The sequence below is a fragment of the Barbus barbus genome (genome assembly GCF_936440315.1).
Source record: "Barbus barbus genome assembly, chromosome: 19".
Taxonomy (NCBI): domain Eukaryota; kingdom Metazoa; phylum Chordata; class Actinopteri; order Cypriniformes; family Cyprinidae; genus Barbus; species Barbus barbus.
The window spans coordinates 8,808,922-8,829,211 of record NC_136747.1 but is presented as its reverse complement, the minus strand read 5'-3'; the positions used below and the strand labels follow the sequence as shown (position 1 = coordinate 8,829,211).

Below are 20,290 nucleotides of genomic sequence, written 5' to 3'. Positions count from 1 at the left end.
CAAATGATTGTAAAAAGAACAAAGCAGCTTTCATGATTTTTTTAAAGGAATATTTTACCCGAAAATGAAAACTTACTCACCCTCAGGCCATATGATGAGTTTGTAAATTTGGAAAAATGTAGCATTACATCACTTGCTCACCAATGGTTCCTCTTTGGTGAATGGGTGCCGTCAGAATGAGAGTCCAAACAGCTGATTTAAACATCACAATAATCGGTTACACAATCGGTTAGACAGTCTACTAATAATGACTGCTAGTTGACATGTAGTTGCAAAGTTACTTACTGTTAGTAGAATGTCTAAAGTGGACTATCAAAATAAAGTATCACGCAATAATCCACAAGCAATCCACACCACTCCAGTCCATCGGTTCACATTTTGTGAAGTAAAAAAGCAGTATGAAAACAGTTCTAAACAAATACCTCAGTGGTTATTGATGTGAAAGAACAACAGGAGATGGACTTTTTCACTGGAGGAAGCGTTATTTTGAATTATGCACTATGGGCTATATAGCAGTTTAAAGTTAAAACTTCTTAATGGTGGATTTGTCTTTAACAAACACGCATCTTTTCATTTCACAAGATGTTATTTGATGGAACGGAGTTGTGTGGATTACTTGTGAATTATTGTGATGTTTTTATCACCTGTTTGGACTCTCGTTCTGACGGCACCCATTCACTGCAGAGGATCCATTGGTGAGCAAGTGATGTAAAATGCTACATTTCCCCAAATCTGTTCTGATGAAGAAACAAACTTATCTCCATCTTTCAGCAAATTTTGTTTTTTTGGGAGAAACATGCTTGAAAGTGTGGCAGGTTTATCCAAATCTTTTGTGGCCACTGTAGCTTTCATTATTTTAAAGCTGAGTGTAAACATGGATACAGAACTGATGAGCAAGCTGTAATAGATGCTTGTGTGAGATAAGTGTCTGACAGTACTCTGGAAGAATAATAAGAGTATGAAAAATGCATGACTCCTTACCGTTCCAAAAATTACAGGTGCACAGCAGTGGACTTATGTACGCACATTGCAAAATGCAATACAAGAATATATTTTCTTTTTTTTCTCCTTTATTTTTTGTACTGCAATTGTGAGATAATGAAAAATGTGGCTCTGTTTTGACAGTTAAAAATAACTGTGGGTATGGTGGGAATAGTTAAGTTTGCTTCCTGCTGACGGCGAGTGGCATGTTTTACATTTTTGTCCCATCAGCAAGTCTGCAGGGTTGGAAAACCACAGTAAACACACACAAACCCACATTAAACTGAAATGCTCAGACAAATGAACAGGAAGTGGCTGTGGAAGGGATAGCGCTGTAACAAAGCACCCCGATTAAAACGGATTAAAATGGGCTCAAATGCACAATCAGCTGGCTATATGAGCTCTGGCCCTTGATAGAGTGAAGAAAAGGGACTGCTGGGAGCCAAGTCTGATTCATGCTGAGAGGGATGAAAGAGTGATGAGAGTAGGAGAACAGGAAGGAGAAGGGCTGATGGGAATGGGCCTAAAATGGGGATTTTAGGGCTAATCATGTAGGCAGTGAATCTGCACTTTGATGTAGACATTTAATTATAATTGCCCTGGAAAGAGGAAGGGGAATGTCAGATGAGTGCACGTTGTTAATGGTGTTTGCTAAGGCAAACGTTATTATTGCATATATGAGGTTTTAAACAAACCTTAATATAACTCTTGGTGCATAACTCACACCGTTTATGCTGCAGACATGAATGATGCTAGATATGAATGGCACCTTTAACGTGCAGCCTTTAGGGGTAAATAAGGTACAAAAGTGTACCTTTTAAAAGGTACTGTGACAGTTTTGTACCTTTTTTTTCTGAGAGTGCCTTGACAAAGATGCACAATGGTGGATGTGACATTTTAAACATTTTTGGAATAAATAGACAGACTGTTTTGTTGATGGTGAATACTTTCACATTTTGTTATAATTTGACATAATTACAGCTTGATTGGAAATTATACACAAAAATATGCTGTTAGCAAGTGATATTTTCCTTGATTTGTCTTGTTCTTCACTGACACTGTTGTCTACTTGTGAAAGGGATATCAAACAAACAAAAATGAAAATGATCTCATCATTTACTCACCTTCATGTCGCCCCAGATGTGTATGACTGTCTTCAAACTGTCTTTGTTCAGATGAACACGAATGAAGATTTTTAGTCAAATAATCCACCTCTGTGAATCCATATAATGCAAGTGTATAGGACCGCAAAAGTCGACGCTTCAAAAACAACACAAAGTGAACACAATGATAGCTTGCACCACCCCAGTAGATGAATCACTGTCTTCTAAAGCAAAACAATAAGTGTGTGTGAGAAAAATACTAATCAGTTAAACGCACATATGAGAGTTCACTGGAAACTTGCTTTAAAATGTAAAATTGCTTTAGAAGACATTGGTTCATCTACTGGGGTTGTATGGTTTGCAATCGAGTTTGCTTTGCATGCTTTTTAAAGTGTATGTGAACTCGCAGAGATGGATTATTTTTCTAAAAACCTTTGCACTTGTCTGATGTGGGGAAGTCGTGGCCTAATGGTTAGAGAGTCGGACTCGTAATCGAAAGGTTGCGAGTTCGAGCCCCTGGCCGGCAGGAATTGTAGGTGGGGGGAGGGAATGTCCAGCGCTTTCTCCACCCTCAATACCACGACTGACTGGGCACCTTGCTCAAGGGCTCAAGGGTATATAAGTCCCCCAACTGCTCCCTGGGCGCTGCAGCATGGCTGCCCACTGCTCCGGAAGTGTGTGTGTGTGTGTGTGTGTGTGTGTGTGTGTGTGTGTGTGTGTGTGTGTGTGTGTGTGTGTGTGTGTGTGTGTGTGTGTGTGTGTGTGTGTGTGTGTGTGTGTGTGTGTGTGTGTGTACATTTGTTCACTACTCACTGCTGTGTGTGCACTTGGGTTAAACGCAGAGCACCAATTTCGAGTATGGGTCACCATACTTGACAATACGTCATGACTTTACTTTACTTTTTTTTTTTTACTTTACTTTACTTTTTTTTTTTTAATCTAAGAAAATCATCTGGAATAGCATGTGATGGTGAGAAAATGATGAGAGAATATTTGGGTGGAGTATTCCTTTGAAGGAACACTCCACATGTTTTGAAAATAGGCTCATTTTACAACTCCCCTAGAGTTAAACAGTTGAGTTTTACCATTTTTGAATCCATTCTGCTGATCTCTGGGTCTGGCGGTAGCACTTTTAGCTTAGCTTAGCATAGATCATTGAATCGGATTAGACCATTAGCATCTCGCTCAAAAATTTTGGTTCCTTGCCGCTGTCACCTCTGGCTTGCTCAGTTGGGGACACTTAATTTCTAGCGATTATATTGACTTTCAGGTGCTGCGTAATATACGAATACACATCTTAGTACACGATGTAACTACAGAAGAGTCAATCTTTAAATAGGAAAATTATCGAAAGTCATTTTTGATGACCAAATGCTAATGGTCTAATCAGATTCAATGATCTATTCTAAGCTAAGCTAAAAGTGCTACCGCTAGACCCGGAGATTGGCTGAATGGATTCAAAAACGGTAAAACTCAACTGTTTAACTCTAGGGGAATTGTAAAATGAGCCTACTTTCAACAAAACGGGAATGTTCCTTTAAGCAAGTACTTCATCAAAAATGTATTATGGGTAAATAAGTTCAACATGGTCAAAATTACACTGCATCTGTTGTAATTCTTGAAAAAATTATGCAAATGAAAAAGTATATACACTGCCCTCCAAAAGTGTGGAAACGCCCAGAAAAGTGGGGTTTTGGACTACTGTCAGGGTTCTGTCGTGTCTGTCATGTGTTCCTGCCTTATGTTTGCTTATTTGTTTCCTGTCCTTGTTAATGTAATCATTAGTTTAACTCATGTCCAGCCATGTTCGTCTCATTATCTATGATTTACCTGTGTATATAAGTCCTGTCTGTTCAGTTAGATTTCGTCTGGTCTACTCGTACTCCCCGGTGTTTGATGTCTGTGTCTTGCCCTGCCTTGTCTTGCCCTTGCCTTGCCCTCAAAATATCCACCATTAGCAGCTATTACAGCTCTGCATAATCTGGGCATCCGAGCTGTCAGTTTATTCAAACATTGATTTGATACTGTATATTACTCCAAGCCTCCTGAAGGATTGCCCAAAGATGATTCACACTGGTTGGACACTTCTTACAGACATCACGGTCCAGTTCCTCCCATAATAGCTCAATTGGGTTGAGGTCGGATGATTGGGGAGGCCATTCCATGACAGACATGATACCAGCTGACTGTTTCCTCTCCAAATAGGATTTGCACAGTTTGGAAGTGTGCTTGGGGTCATTGTCTTGTTGGAAGGTTTAAGAAGGTTGGGGTGTTTCCAAATTTTGGAGGGCAGTGTATATATTTTTATTAGTATTATTTTAGTTTACCATAGTTTTAAATGTATTAATGATTTATTCATGGCTTTTCACACTGTTAGATAAAAAAGCTGGGTTTGTGACAAGGCAAACACAACAAAATCTGCACGAAGTACATTTGAAAATTAAAAGTAATAATAACAAATTATGAATGTGTGGTATGAAGTTTTCATATGCAGTTGTAATGTGCCTTTATAGTAACAAAAACATTTTTTGTTGACGTCACCCTGGTTCCCAATAGGATTTTTCTTTTTTTCTTTTATTTATTTATTTTCTTTTTTTATTATTGCAGAAAATGTGTCCAACAAAGTTTATGATTCTTACATGTTTCGTTCATCATGATGATCATTTATGAATTTTGAAGCTTAAATACAATCGTCAGAAGTAGAAATCCAAGCATAGGCTGTACACAAAATATGCCAAAATACATGTCTTTTTATAAAATCCCATTCAAAAACCAATTGGCTAAATTCCCTGCAGGGCTGTATTGACTTGAACCTGTACCAATCACCCAGAACGTCTTAGCAACCATCTATCAACACTCTAGCTTTGTGACAGCAACTTTCTTCACAATCGAGCATCACTTTCTTGCTTTAATTTTCAATATCAAGTTAGAATCAATGTTGAGTTATTTTTAGTGCATGGAAAAGCGGAGCAGGTGTGGGCACTTCTCTATCTGTCTGTGGCTAATGGAAACAGAAAGGGTGTGTTCCCCAAGAGTTCATTGAGATTCGATCTGTGTGCCAGAGTTCCCTTGAATTTGTAGTACTCCCTGGGGTGTCTCCTCTAATGGCTGGTGAGTCATACTGTGGTACAGGCATTATATTACCGTGAGTTTGCCAGCTCAATGCTCTCTCATCATTCACAAAACACACACACACACACAGTCATCTGAACCGATGGCGCAACACCACATTACCCACATCTACAATACTCGTACAAGCCACACACACACACCTCAAATAAATAATTACTACCCGAATTGCGTGGTTGTAATCTGTGATACATATTTTTTTTAGAAAAGCTTTTATGACGGCCAGAGGATGAAGTCATCTTTGCTCATATGAAACCGTAATAAACCCTTCAAGGCATATGTCATGAGTCATCTGCAATAAATCTGCATAGATAATGTAGCTATAATGTAGTTATTAAAATTCTCTCCTCTGACTGTACCCTCCTGCCGCATCTCTGTCCATTTCTGTCTCCATCTGCAGTAGATGAACAGTCTGTGAGTGTGTGACTGTAAGTCTAGACTCAGTCCCTCACACTCTTGCACAGTCAAACAGAGAATTTCTGAATGGTGACGAGAGCTTCAGGTAGAAATAGACTTTATGAAAGGTCACGGTTTGCCTCTTTACAGTCAGCGTGAAACTAAATTGATCGTATTTACTTTTTTAAATGGATAGTCCTACCAAAAATAAATCATTTCATTCCAAATCCGTATAACTTCATAACATGAAATCGCTCCTTTTCATGCAGTTGCATTTATTACAGACTATTGTAGATATTAAAGCCTCCAAAACAACACAGAAGCACACAGATTTTTCTGAAAGGATGCATTAAATCGATCGAAAGTGATTTATAATGTCACAAAAGGTTATTATTTCAAATAAATGCTGTTATTTTGAACTTTCTATTCATCAAAGAATCCTGATTTCCACTAAAATATTAAGCAGCACAACTCTTTTCAACATTGATAATAATAAGAAATGTTTCTTGAGCAGCAAAGCAGCATATTAGACTGATTTCTGAATAATCATGTGACACTGAAGACTGGAGTAATGATGCTGAAAATTCAGCTTTGCATCACAGGAATAAATTGCATTTTAAAATATATTACAATAGTAGACAGTTACTATAAATTGTAATAATATTTCTCAATATTACTGTTTTTATTGGGTTTTTGACCAAATTAAATGCAGAATTGGTGAGAACATAAAAAAAAAAAACATTGACCGACCGACCCCAAATTTCTGAACAGTAATGTACATATATTCAAATACAAGACAGTTATTTTAAATTGTAATAATATTTCACAATATTACTGTTTTTACTGCATTGTTTTGATCAAATAAATACATCCTTGGTATACATCCCTAATAGTCTGGGAAATCTGGCACTACAGACTAAAACTGAGGTTAAAAATTTAGGAGTTATTTTTGATTCTGAGCTTACATTTAAGGCACATATTGATAATGTTGTGAAAACTGCCTTCTTTCACCTCAGAAATATAGCTCGTGTAAGACCATTTATTAATCTTGAAGATGCTAAGAAGCTGACTCATGCATTTATTTTCTCACGTTTAGATTATTGTAATGCACTCCTCATAGGACTGCCTAAAAAAACAATTGAAAGATTACAGCTTGTTCAAAACGCAGCTGCAAGAGTTGTTACTCGCGTTAGAAGAGTTGAACATATAACGCCTATTTTAGCAGATCTACACTGGTTACCAGTCTCTTTTAGAATTGATTATAAAGTACTTTTATTAGTTTGTAAAGCTTTAAATGGACAAGCACCTTCATATATTTCAGAGTGTCTAACCGAGTATATTCCAAATAGACTCTTAAGATCATCAGGCTCCACCTTGCTAAACATCCCAATGGCAAAATATAAGAAATATGGACAAGCAGCCGTTTGTTTTTATGCTCCTACGATTTGGAACAAGCTGCCTATAAATATTCGTCAGGCCTCCTCCCTTAATATTTTTTAAAAAACAGTTAAAGACACACTTTTATACTCTGGCTTATAGTTAGGGTGGTGCCGATTTTGATTTTGATTTTAAATTGCTGTCATTTTTAAATTTGTATTATTCTTTTCCTTATTGTTTATTGTTTTTTTTGTTTTTTTTGTAAAGCACTTTGAGCTACATAAAAATGTATGAAAAGTGCTATATAAATAAAGTTTATTATTATTATTATTATTATCCTTGGTGAGCGGAAGAGACTTCTTTCAAAAACATTACAAAATATTTAAGTGACCACAAATATTTCTTTTCAATGAATCAGTTTATCCGGTTCACATTTTCCATTGCATATCCTGTTTCACTCAAACATGCCGCATTATGGAAGTGAAATGGGTTGCAAATGTTGATTTTAATGTACATTAATTGATTTGATTACATTTTATGAGCACAAACCCAATATAACACTACCGCACTAACAGTTTGGGTGTTTTTCAAATGTTAATTGTCCATATTAATAATTCAACAGAACATTGACAGAACACATTATGCTAATGGAAAAGTTTGGACAGAATAGACTGAACTCTGGTTCAGAGTCTGAGGTTAGGGTCAGAGTTTCATTATTTTGTCATTGACTCAGAAGAGTCTGTCTTTCGGTTCTTCTTTGTGTTTAATCCAGCTCTAAATGTGCAAGCGAATATGCCTTGTCTGTTCTTTTCCACCGTATCTCAATAGACAGTTCTTTTCTTCATCAGCTAGTGAATGAGCTGTGAACTGTCATTATGTTTCCACAGACCATGGAGGAACACATGGCCTTCGTCATGACTGTGCCCACAACTCTGGCCATTTTTCTCGCCATCTTCATCCTCGTCTGCATTGAGTCGGTCTTCAAAAAGCTTCTCCGCCTCTTCTCCCTGCTCATCTGGGGCTGTCTGGTTGCCATGGGTTACCTCTTCATGTTCTTCGGTGGGATCATCTGTCCATGGGACCAGGTGAGACTTGAGTGACAGCACTTTCATCGCTCTCCATTTCTGTGGAATTGTTCTTCAGTGACCGCCTTCGACCTCTACGGCTATCACTTTTTAATGTACCTTTTTATCAGACCGAAGTGCTCAGAATTAAGTATTCGGCATGCATAAAACACGACTTGCGTCAGTGCCATTTATATATGTAGATCTGCAAGTAAATTACTCAGATGGAAAGCACTAGCAGACGCAATGAAAGCGCTGCACAATCATGCAGATATTCACTAACGCGGTGTCATTTTCCTCCAGTCATTTGCACAGTAATTCATGAATTTTAGTGTGCGAGCTGTTCTGCGCACTGAATCATTCATTAGTTCATTGAACTCCGCTTAACACATGATTCTGGCTAATGACTGTGACACAGTCTCAACATAAATGCATGTCTTAGAGTAATTATGACAATTGGCGCTATTTCTGTCCGCCTCTGCATCCATAAAACGAATCAGGTATTAAACCGACTTGCTTGGCTTGTTCACACACTTTGTTTTTTCTTCTTCCCGCTCTGTGAGGAGGAGGTGCAATCAGCCCAGCCACCACTCAGCAAGATGGCAAAAACATCCGCGCTTTGGTCGTCTTTTATAAACAGTTCTTGAGTTATGATATTACGCTGGCTGCAGGAGGAGAGATCGGCTGTTCTGTGCACGAGTAAATGTAGCTCGCCCATGAGTCATCAAGGCTGTTTGCTCAACATGACTTAATAACTTAATAACTCAGATCGGCTCAGTGATCTGGAAATGATGAGATATGTATATACGACACTAACTGGCTCTGGATCAAAGGGCGGCAACATTTTACTAGGAACTGCTTCTGTAAAAGCTAGGTAGCACCTACATGACATCTATTTTAAACAATTAGCCATAAATATGCCCACTATTCTGGAGAGGTCTCTCCATCAGAAGTGAGGTTATTAATACCATATTAATTAGTGGCCCAAAGTTGTAGTTGCATTATTTGATTGTGCTCCCTCAATGTAATTGTTTTTTTGTTTTGTTTTCAATTTTGTTTTATTTTCTTTGGCTTGGTTTTATTTTTGTCCTGATTTGCTATGCTTTTGTTTTTTGTTTTGTCTTGTTTTTGTTTGCTTTGCTTTTGATTTTAGTTTTTTGATTTTGTTTGTTTTTCTGTTCTGTTTTGCTTTGCTTTTATTTTTATTTTATTTTTGCTTTGCATTGTGTCTCATTGTTTTTTTGTTTTTGGTTGTTGTTTTTTTGTTTTGTTTTTTTGCTTTATGTTGTTTATTGCTTTTGTTTAGTTTTTTTGCTGTTTTTGAATGGCATTGTGTTTCATTGCTTTTGGGGGGGGGTCTGCTCTGTTTTGCTTTGAGCTGTTTCATTGCTTTTGTTTTGTTAAATTTTTTGCTGTTTGCTTTGCATTGCATTGTGTTTCATTGCTTTTTTTGCTCTGTTTTGCTTTGCTTTGCATTGTTTCATTGCTTTTGTTTTCTTTTTTCCTTTTTTTCTGTTTTGCTTTGCATTGTGTTTTATTGCTTTTTTGTTTTGTTTTGCTATATTTTGCTTTGCTTTGTTTCTTTTTCTGTTTTGATTCGCTTTGCTTTGTGTTTCATTGCTTTTGTTTTCTGGGCCATGCTAACCACCTTAACCTTGAACCTTTATCTGCTCCAGGCCGGTTAGTGGTGTTTTGGTGTTGGTGTAGATACTGCAGCAATGCTAAACGGTGCCAACTGGTGAAAATGTTCATCCTATGTTAAGAAGCTACAGTTGAGACATCAGCACACCAGCATCCAAAGCACCACATATGGTGGTGAGCAGCTACGCCGGTCTTTATATCAGTGCTCTGTCATATAAAGTACTCCGTAAGCTTGGTGCAGTCTGAGCTCACATGCTGTAACTGAAGGTTTAGCTCTAGAGGGAACCAGATGTCTGATGCAGGAAATTCAGAGAAGCCTGCTAATAAGTCTTTGCATACATGACGGGAAGAACTAGTCGGGTTCAGGCGGTCTGAGTAAGCTACCACCTAATTAGAACTCAGAGTACTGCAGCAAAGTACTTATTAGCAAAGAGTATCTGGATGTCTTGAAGTAGCATATGTGCGCTTATTAGCGGAAGTGAATGGCACAATAACTGTGTCTACAGTAGTTGAAGACTTAAAGAGCTCTATTAGGCTATGCCCTATTTAATTTCCTGTTTTTTCCTCTAGCCTTTTAAGCTGCAAACTGTGCTCTTAGTACAGTTTTCTCTGTGGTTATGCTATTTGACAGACACATTGCTTGAGCTCTAATAAGCTATATACTTGGAGTCACTTGCAACGCTTACAAGGAAAAACTGTAGAGTCCCGAACTATAGAGTCCCCAGCATGGGTCGAGGTACTACTGCAGATGAAAAGCCCTCACTATTCCTCACAGATGTGATGTCTGTAATGCAGGCATCATTAACCCACAGCAGTAGTTCTCCATCAGAGATGCCTGTGAAAAGCCAGCAGCCTTTGTATGTTGTACAGGAGAGAGAACATAATTGAGCTCAGAGTCAGTAGAGGAACAAAAGGCAGCCGTACTCGCCTTACGCCAATCAGAAGAAAAGACCTCAGAAAACACACACAGTCTTGTGTACCCTCATTTCCTACAATTTGGTGTTGCCAGACGTGCCGATTGAACACCTTATGAAGGATGTAATAGAATGATGGGGAAGTAATGACGTGATGAGAGAGTGAAGGAGGCAGGCAGGTGAAAAATAGATTTTGAGTCACTGTTTTAATACTTTTTAAGGAGGATGGCAAAGGAAAATGCCTTTTGGTGTTGTTTCAGATAAGTGAAATCTGTAAATCAATGATGATTGTTCTAAGAGGGTAAGGGAAATACGTAGTGAGAAGTGGGAAGCTGCTTTTAGCAGCATTGCAGATAGTCACTGTGATAAAAAAATAATATATGTGAATACACATTTTGTTGTTGATAGGTGGCATTTGTGCATCCCCACATTTGAAATACACCAGCTGCCACTACTGTCAGTCAGGAATTAATGCAGTTAATGCGTTAAGGTTAAATCTGGTAGTAAATTTTGGTTGTAAATTACACTAATAAAATACACATTATAATTTTTTACTAATATTGGCACCTTTAAGGTACTAATATACACTCACCTAAAGGATTATTAGGAACACCTGTTCAATTTCTCATTAATGCAATTATCTAATCAACCAATCACATGGCAGTTGCTTCAATGCATTTAGGTGTGTGGTCCTGGTCAAGACAATCTCCTGAACTCCAAACTGAATGTCAGAATGGGAAAGAAAGGTGATTTAAGCAATTTTGAGCGTGGCATGGTTGTTGGTGCCAGACGGGCCGGTCTGAGTATTTCACAATCTGCTCAGTTACTGGGATTTTCACGCACAACCATTTCTAGGGTTTACAAAGAATGGTGTGAAAAGGGAAAAACATCCAGTATGCGGCAGTCCTGTGGGCGAAAATGCCTTGTTGATGCTAGAGGTCAGAGGAGAATGGGCCGACTGATTCAAGCTGATAGAAGAGCAACTTTGACTGAAATAACCACTCGTTACAACCGAGGTATGCAGCAAAGCATTTGTGAAGCCACAACACGCACAACCTTGAGGCGGATGGGCTACAACAGCAGAAGACCCCACCGGGTACCACTCATCTCCACTACAAATAGGAAAAAGAGGCTACAATTTGCACAAGCTCACCAAAATTGGACCAAAAATGTTGCCTGGTCTGATGAGTCTCGATTTCTGTTGAGACATTCAGATGGTAGAGTCAGAATTTGGCGTAAACAGAATGAGAACATGGATCCATCATGCCTTGTTACCACTGTGCAGGCTGGTGGTGGTGGTGTAATGGTGTGGGGGATGTTTTCTTGGCACACTTTAGGCCCCTTAGTGCCAATTGGGCATCGTTTAAATGCCACGGCCTACCTTAGCATTGTTTCTGACCATGTCCATCCCTTTATGACCACCATGTACCCATCCTCTGATGGCTACTTCCAGCAGGATAATGCACCATGTCACAAAGCTCGAATCATTTCAAATTGGTTTCTTGAACATGACAATGAGTTCACTGTACTAAAATGGCCCCCACAGTCACCAGATCTCAACCCAATAGAGCATCTTTGGGATGTGGTGGGACGGGAGCTTCGTGCCCTGGATGTGCATCCCACAAATCTCCATCAACTGCAAGATGCTATCCTGTCAATATGGGCCAACATTTCTAAAGAATGCTTTCAGCACCTTGTTGAATCAATGCCACGTAGAATTAAGGCAGTTCTGAAGGCGAAAGGGGGTCAAACACAGTATTAGTATGGTGTTCCTAATAATCCTTTAGGTGAGTGTATACCATTCTATACTGTTTTCTGTCGTACCAGTTGTTTAATCATTTAAATGCTGTGCTAATTATCCTCAATTCACCCCGTTTTTAAATTATTTTCATGGGATCCATAAGTGTGATTGGACTGTGTGTGATAACAACACTACTTATAATATGTTCCATCATTATTCGTTTAATTCAAGGCTTTCAGACTATCAGATTATTCCATTTCCATTTGCTTTCCTAATACAAAAGCAGTGCAGACTGGTTAACCAGACACATAACCACATAAACTTATTCACTATGAAAAAGCAAACCTGTTAAGTGTGTCTTATGGATTTACTACCATCTATTGCCTTAGCAACCCTTGAAGAATATGCTTTGCATATGTTGCAATCTAATTTTATGTGATGGTTTTATAGCAATAATATCTGAACACAATATTCTAGATCAATATAGCTATAACATCATGATAAAAGACATTTAAGATAATATGAGTATAAACAAATTATGTTTTACAAACTGTACTCATGAAATATGCAGGAATAACATATATATGCATATATATATATATATATATATATATACATCTGAATTTCTCATCATTCAGATTAATGAGAAATAACCCATAGCGCATCTGTTTGTATTTTAATTTGTAAAGTTTTTGTTATTTTATTGTGTGTTTTTTCCTTTTTATTTGTTCTTGTTTTTAAAAAAAATTCTCTATACAGGTTTTTAATAAATTTTATTTTAGTTTGAGTTATTTTAGTGCATCAAGTTAGATAGATAGATAGATAGATAGATAGATAGATAGATAGATAGATAGATAGATAGATAGATAGATAGATAGATAGATAGATAGATAGATAGATAGATAGATAGATAGATAGATAGATAGATAGATAGATTTTATTCCAAATAACAAATGTTTTTTATGGTCTTAGTTAACTATAATAACCTCAATCCAGGAATAGTTCAGCTGAAAATCTCTACAGGGATACATTAATAATGAGCTAAATTATAATTAGACTTGTTAATATTTTAAAATATCATCAGATTGGATTAATGATATTTGGATTCCTGGCTTTGAGTTGGGCAGTTGAGCATTTTTTCCATCTAGTGCAAATGAGAAATCTGTGACGTACAGTCAAAACCTCAATGCAAATCTCAGCTACTGCATGCCTGTGATAATTCAATCCTGATTAATACCGGCAAACCGCTCCAAATGAGATCTGAGAGTTTCACAGAGCTCAAACCAGCTGTGACTCTATTTGTTCTCAGCCCAACAAGTCATGATCACAAAGACTGGCTCGAAAAAAAAAGAGCCATATAAAGAAGCAGTGACATCCAAATGTCCACACTGAAAATCTGGCATTCAGAATCCAATCTAAATTTGAAAACAGGTTTTAGGATTTTTTAAACTTTGTTACAAAGTGCTATAACGCTGAATAAGAAATATATCCATATTCATTTGAATATTTGTTGTTTACAGCATTTATTTCTCCTTAAAATGTTTATTTACACCTTTTAACTGTTTATATGTTCACTTGATCTCTAGTTCCCATACATAGCCAGAGGCCAGACCAAGAAAAAACATTTACGATTCAGTGCTGTATAACCTGGTCTGATGTAGAAATAAGGCTATTGAATTGAACTGCCAGTCTCAATCCTGCTAGCCGATAGACCAGAACTATAAGCAGGCATGGAACTGGCAAGTAATCAGTTCATTGGAGAGATTAAGCATTTAACCTTGCCAGTTCTTGAGTCTGAACTCCGACACTTCAAAACTTTAGCGAAAATACAAACTATTTGTCCAATCCTAGGTGAGCGTGTGAGACGCCCCTCGGCCCAGAGCCAAGTGGAGCGTTCTGTCTGCTAGGGGATTCTCTCTCCTTCACAAGCCAACTGCATCCATTCCTGACGGTTTCTCTGATCCTCCTCTGTGCTGGACAGAGTGGAAATGGCGATCGATAAGGCTCAAGACATGTTCTGTCTGCAAAAATCACTGCCCTGCAATCTGTTTCTTTCTTGGCTGTGTGTGTGTGTGTGTGTGTGTGTGTGTGTGTGGTCTGTGAGGGTTACCAAGCCAGAAATCCATTAGGCTTTGCTGCCGTCCAGTGCCCTATCTGCTATTCCTCCGGTGCTATATTGAGCCCTCGCTCACTCAAAAAGCAGCACTCAAAAAATAAAAAAATAAAAATAAAAGATAAGTTTTGGAATATTTATGAGCGTATTACATCATTGAGTTTTACATCAACTGAGTTTTGAAAAAAAGATGGCATTAAAACAGTTGATGGTAGCCATTGACTTCCATAATATGGAAAAAAATTATATGGAAGTCAATGGCTACCATCAACTACCACATTCTTCAAAATTCTTGTTTTGTGTTCAACAGAAGAAAGAAACTGAAGAAAGAAGGGTTGAACTATCCCTTTAATATGTGTGGCAGTGGCATCACCAGGTTTTCTGGCCCTCTTGTACAATTTATTGCTTCCCTACTTAGCAACGTTCTTGCATATTAATACCCATTTGTTATTTAGCAGCTTCGCTATCGTGAGAAATGTCAGCATGAATTATGTTAGCACACAGGTTAGTCAGTGATAACAGATGTTATTTCAGAAGTCTTAAAAGTTTATTAGCCACAACTAAGTAACTATAATATAATGGTAATGCTTTATTTTAAGGACCAATTCTCACTATTAACCAGTTGCTTATTAGCATGCATATTACTAGCATATTGGCCTTTTATTAGTATTTATAATGCACATATTAATACGTTATTCTGCATGAACATATTTTAGATCCCTTAATCCTACCCCATTCCTAAACTTTAAAACTACCCTACTAACTATTAATAAGCAGCAAATTAAGACTTTCGTGAGGCAAAAGTTAATAGTTAGTTAACAGTGACCCAAATAATATATAAAAAAATAAAAGTGTAGCATATGTTCTGTTTTTCTTTTAATATGTTTTTGACTTATATTCACTTTCCTTTCACCTTCATTCAATTTAGCAGAATATGCTACACATCTTGTAAAAGTTGCAAGTCAAATTTCAAACAAATGCCTTGATCTTTTGAGATAAAAGAGCTTGATGTACACTGAAACTTCCAGAACCTCTCTATCTTTCCTGTCAAAAAAAGTGCATTTACTAAACAGAATTTACGTAACTTTCTGATGATGAATGCATCTGCTCAGGTGCGCCCACGTTTATTACATCAATGAGGCCTACTGGATGATCAAAAACCTGAGGTAACAAGATGAAAGCAGGATAGATCATATTTTTCCTGAACACCACATAAACCAATGATAACAGTAAAATGTGGGGAAACATTTAAAGTGTTTGCCAAACCTTGTGCTGCTTCTGGCTGCGTGTATCTCCAGCCTCTCTTTATATCATTCTGAAGGATCCCAGTGTTAGGAAAAAGTGACTGAAGTTTATTTTTAACAATGTCCCTGATCATTTCAGTATGAACAGTTTGAGCAGAACGTTTTGTGCAGCAAGATTGGTTTTGTAAACAGGCTGTTACGACAGGTTGCAGGCTGAAAAAGTTATTATATAAAAATCTTTTTATACTATATTGGACAGCCGAGCCGGAGCACACATATATTGCACACATAATGTGTAAGCCCAAAATACATTACACAAATATGCACAGATGATTTTGCATTTGAGTCCATTATTGATGTTGATTCATAAATATATGTGGTTGATTATTTAGGGATGGTTGGCATTTGTGAGACCATCAGTGTCAGAATGAGCTCCAGTCCACCTCAGCATGAATTGTGAAACTCTCCTGTAATAAAGGCCTTTCTGCACAAACATATCAAATTGTCAGTATTGATTGAGAGCATGTCACTCTCTCAGCATTGTAGGTGAAGGCATGCAAACAAACACTCACATTCAATTCAATTCAATTGCTTCATGCATTCTTTTTTTTATCAACACTTGAGTGTAAGTTGCATTTTTAAAAAGCATCATTTTAAACAAAAAGCTGAGAAAATTGTGCTTTTTATCAAAGACTGCGTCCAGATGAGATTCAGAGTGATAATCAAAGCACAGATGGAGAGATTGATTTATATGGTGTATAATGTCTAATTGCGTTGTTTTATATATGTATCTGCTTACATATGAACATCTGAATGAATTTTAAAACACTAGGCATCATCCATGGGCGTAGAATAGAATAGTCCCCCCACTTTTAATAAAACGTAAATTCATCCCCTGCACTTTTTCAGGCAAGTGTGTTCATGTAGATCAGGGGTGCCCAACTCTGTTCCTGGCAATCGACTGTCCTGCAAAGTTTAGCTACAACTCTAATCAAACACACCTGAAGCAACTATTAAAGTCTTCAGGATTGCGTGAAAATTAAAGGCAGGTGTGTTTGATTAGAGTTGGAGCTACACTTTGCAGGACAGTCGATCGCCAGGAACAGAGTTGGGCACCCCTGATGTAGAGGTTTTCAGGGGCCAGAGTAAATAAATCTAGATCTAAATTCAAACTGAATTCATAATTGGATTCATATCCAAAACGAAGCGATGTGAACATTATGGAGCGCTGAACACTCTCATGCAGAGTGTTTCATTCATACTCGAAGCTGTAGGACGCTCTGGAGCAGAAAGTCCTAAACGGACTCATAGAAGTAATAACGTGCCAGGTAATCCCTAATGTAGACAAAGGCATCCAGCGATCGCTGCAGCTAAACTGAATAAAAAAACATGAAGACAGCATATGCATGATTGCGACAGTATATGGTTTAAGTGTGTTTTCAGGTAATAAATAAAGAATCTGAAAAATCCAGTGTTAACTGACATAGCATTTATTACAGTAGCCTACAGAAACTATCAAATATATTTTCTGTCTTATTCTGTTATAAAAATGGAAATGAAAAAAATGTGTAGCATATAAACAAGTAAACAATAAACAGAAACACGTACCTTAGTGCTATGAGACACATCACAAATATAAGCAATATGCATTGTAAAAATCAGCTCAAAATATCAGACACGTTTGACATCCTCCAACTGGATGGAATCATAGCCTAAAAAATAGAGTCTGTGACCATCATACATTACGTGATTTTCTGTTAAATCTGTCAACTCAAATATGCAGATTGACTGTGACTTTCAGCAACTAGCATCAACTTGTCTAACCTGTAAATCAGGGCAAAAATCTGGGTGAAAGTCGTAGTGTATTTCAGTGTTTATCCGGAACTGATCTCTGTCCTATGTTTGTGGGCTGTAGATATTAAATGGCACTCTAATGCACCGTTAACTCTGTTTGCAGGTGTCATTTTTCCTGTTTATTGTGTTTGTGGTATACACTATGCTGCCATTCTCCATGAGGGATGCCGTCATCGCTAGTGTCCTCACTTCTTCCTCCCACACACTAGTGCTCAGCATCTGGCTCTCGAACACTACCGACCACATGGAGGCCCTTGTCTGGCAGGTAAGTGTGTGTGTGTGTGTGTGTTATTCCAATTGGTTTCGTTCACTGAAATTGTGTGGGCTGAGAAAGGAACAGCTAGTATCTAAGAATAAACGGCGACAGTCTTTGAGCACCAGAATGGCACAAAGAGACCAAAGAGTTTGTCTGAGGCACGAGAATATGTTCAAGAATGTGATTCAGAGCTAGCGAGTGAATGTGGAAGGATGTTTCTACTCTGTTTCCTGCAGGGGTTGTCAGGGGTGATGGTGTTTCGCCATGACCTATATGGTTTTGCTGTCATGGGAGGGCACACTTCCCATAACCCTCCACTGTCAGCCTGGCTGTTTTGTTCATCATTTGGCCTTCCCACTTAAATTACACATTTCCTTTCTGAAATAACAGGCACAATTTCTCCATCCAATGTAATTCCACAAGGCTAGCTGTTTCAGATGTGTATCATTGGTCCTGATCTTCTTTTCTTTAAACACTGTAGCATTAGACTGGAGAATTGGCAGAGGATATATATTGGATTAAGTTCATTTATTTTTTAAATGTTGCAAGTTCTATGCAGAATGTCTTATGTGTCAAAAATCTATAATTTTGGCCCACTTTTGGCTATTTCTAAATATACTCCAGCGACTTAAGACTGGTTTTGTGGTCCAGGGTCACAAATGTCAGAACAAGCAGTCAAGTGAAATGGAAAAACATAAATGAAAAGGAACGAAACAAAATTTGAACAACTTTGTTATGAAGCGGCAGAATTTAGCAAACAAACCTAATGCCTCCATGGTGTCATTAGGTGTCACTATAAAATCTAAGATCAGTGGATAAAGAAGAGCCAGCAAAACACAAACTAAAACTTACTGGCCACTTGAGGTCCTGTCCCAAATCTCACCCTAAACTCTCACAGTCTTCTGCTTAGTCCACACTTTCATGATTTAATGTCCCTTTGACTATTGGCTAGAAGTCTGCCGCGGAGCTCGCCTCAGTCCGGGTTTAGCAGAAGTGCACACCCTGTATAAGCCGTTTTGGGAGAAGGGGGAAAAAAAAGATTGGGTCAGGCTCGGGCCGGTAATTCTGATAAGCTGTCAGACACGGGCCAGACTGGTCCTGAGCGTCTCGGGCCAGGGCCGGGCTAGGGCCTAAAGTAATTAATAAATTGTGTCATCTGTTACATACAGTATGGACCACTAAATATATATTTAGACATCTAATTTAAAGTGCAAATAATGACAAAAAGTGTAAATAAAGCTCTGTACAACATTATACGCTGTAAAAAATGACTGTGAAAACTGAAAATGCTACAGTAAAAACCTGTTAAATGGTTAACGGTAAATTCCTGTAAAATTTACTGGGGAAAAAACTTAAACTGACGTTCCCAGAATTCCCTGCATTGCATTTCAAATTTTGTTTGAATTTGATGTTTTTTCTTTGAAAAAACTATGTTTCTTTTTAGTTACATCAGTAATGTAACTAAGCATTATAAATATTATAGACAGTAATGTTTATTAGGGTTGTATGTTACATCTAATGTTGTTAAATTAATGTTTTTTTTTTGCATATTTCAGTTTAATGAATCTCACCATGATGGTGTTTAGTGTTTGTGTGAATGACAATGTGCACCTTCTATATATGCTATTATTTAAAAGCTGCTTGTGATGGGCTTTGGTTCATCATGTGACTTTCTCATCACCACCTGCATTTGGTGGTTATCAGTGTATTTCAAAGGTACACAACAGATTTCACTACTTCAATAGGTTGGTATTTTAACATTATATCAGTTAATGAAATTACGGTATTTAACTGTAAATTTAAGTTAAAACCGTAAAACCTAAAATGTTGTTACCATATTTTTTATGGTAGAATTCAGGCAACCACAGCTGCCGTTTTTTACCGTAAATTTTACGGATTTTTTTTTTTACAGTGATTTTAAAAACAGTTCCCTTTGAAAATGCATTAAGTTCACAAGTGGTCAAGTGCAATGGGTGCACAGGACACAACACTAAAGTGGAGTTAGTTGTAACACACATGGGTTAAATATTTCCACTAGTGCTGTCAAACAATTAATTGTGATTAATCCAAAATAAAAGTTTTTGTTTACATAATATGTGTGTGTACTGTTTATATTTATTATGTATATATAAATACACACACATACATGTATATATTGTGAAAATATTTACATGCATATGTTTATATTTATATAATTTATATTATATATAAATATATTTAATATATAAACATAAGATATTCTTCCTAAATATATACGTGCATGTGTGTGTGTGTGTGTATTTATATATTATGTAAACAAAAACTTTTATTTTGGATGCGATCAATCGAGATTATTCATTTGACAGCACTAATTTCCACACATGCTACCATAACAAAATGTACGGTATTTACTTAAGTGCCCCAAAATTCAAAAATCTTTTGAATATATTGCTGAAAATTTATTTTACCATAGCAAAAGTAAATTTCTGACAGAAGTA

The 20,290-nt window shown here is 37.3% G+C and overlaps 1 protein-coding gene across 1 annotated transcript in view; it reads left to right on the top strand.

Annotated features, from left to right (window-relative positions):
* Nucleotides 1-20,290, top strand: part of LOC306884875 (adenylate cyclase type 2-like) — a 69,545-nt gene that overhangs the window by 7,702 nt on the left and 41,553 nt on the right. The window contains exons 2-3 of the mRNA XM_079441103.1: nt 7,874-8,071; nt 17,661-17,822. Coding sequence (XP_079297229.1) covers nt 7,874-8,071; nt 17,661-17,822 — 360 coding nt within the window. The remainder of the gene's footprint in view (nt 1-7,873; nt 8,072-17,660; nt 17,823-20,290) is intronic.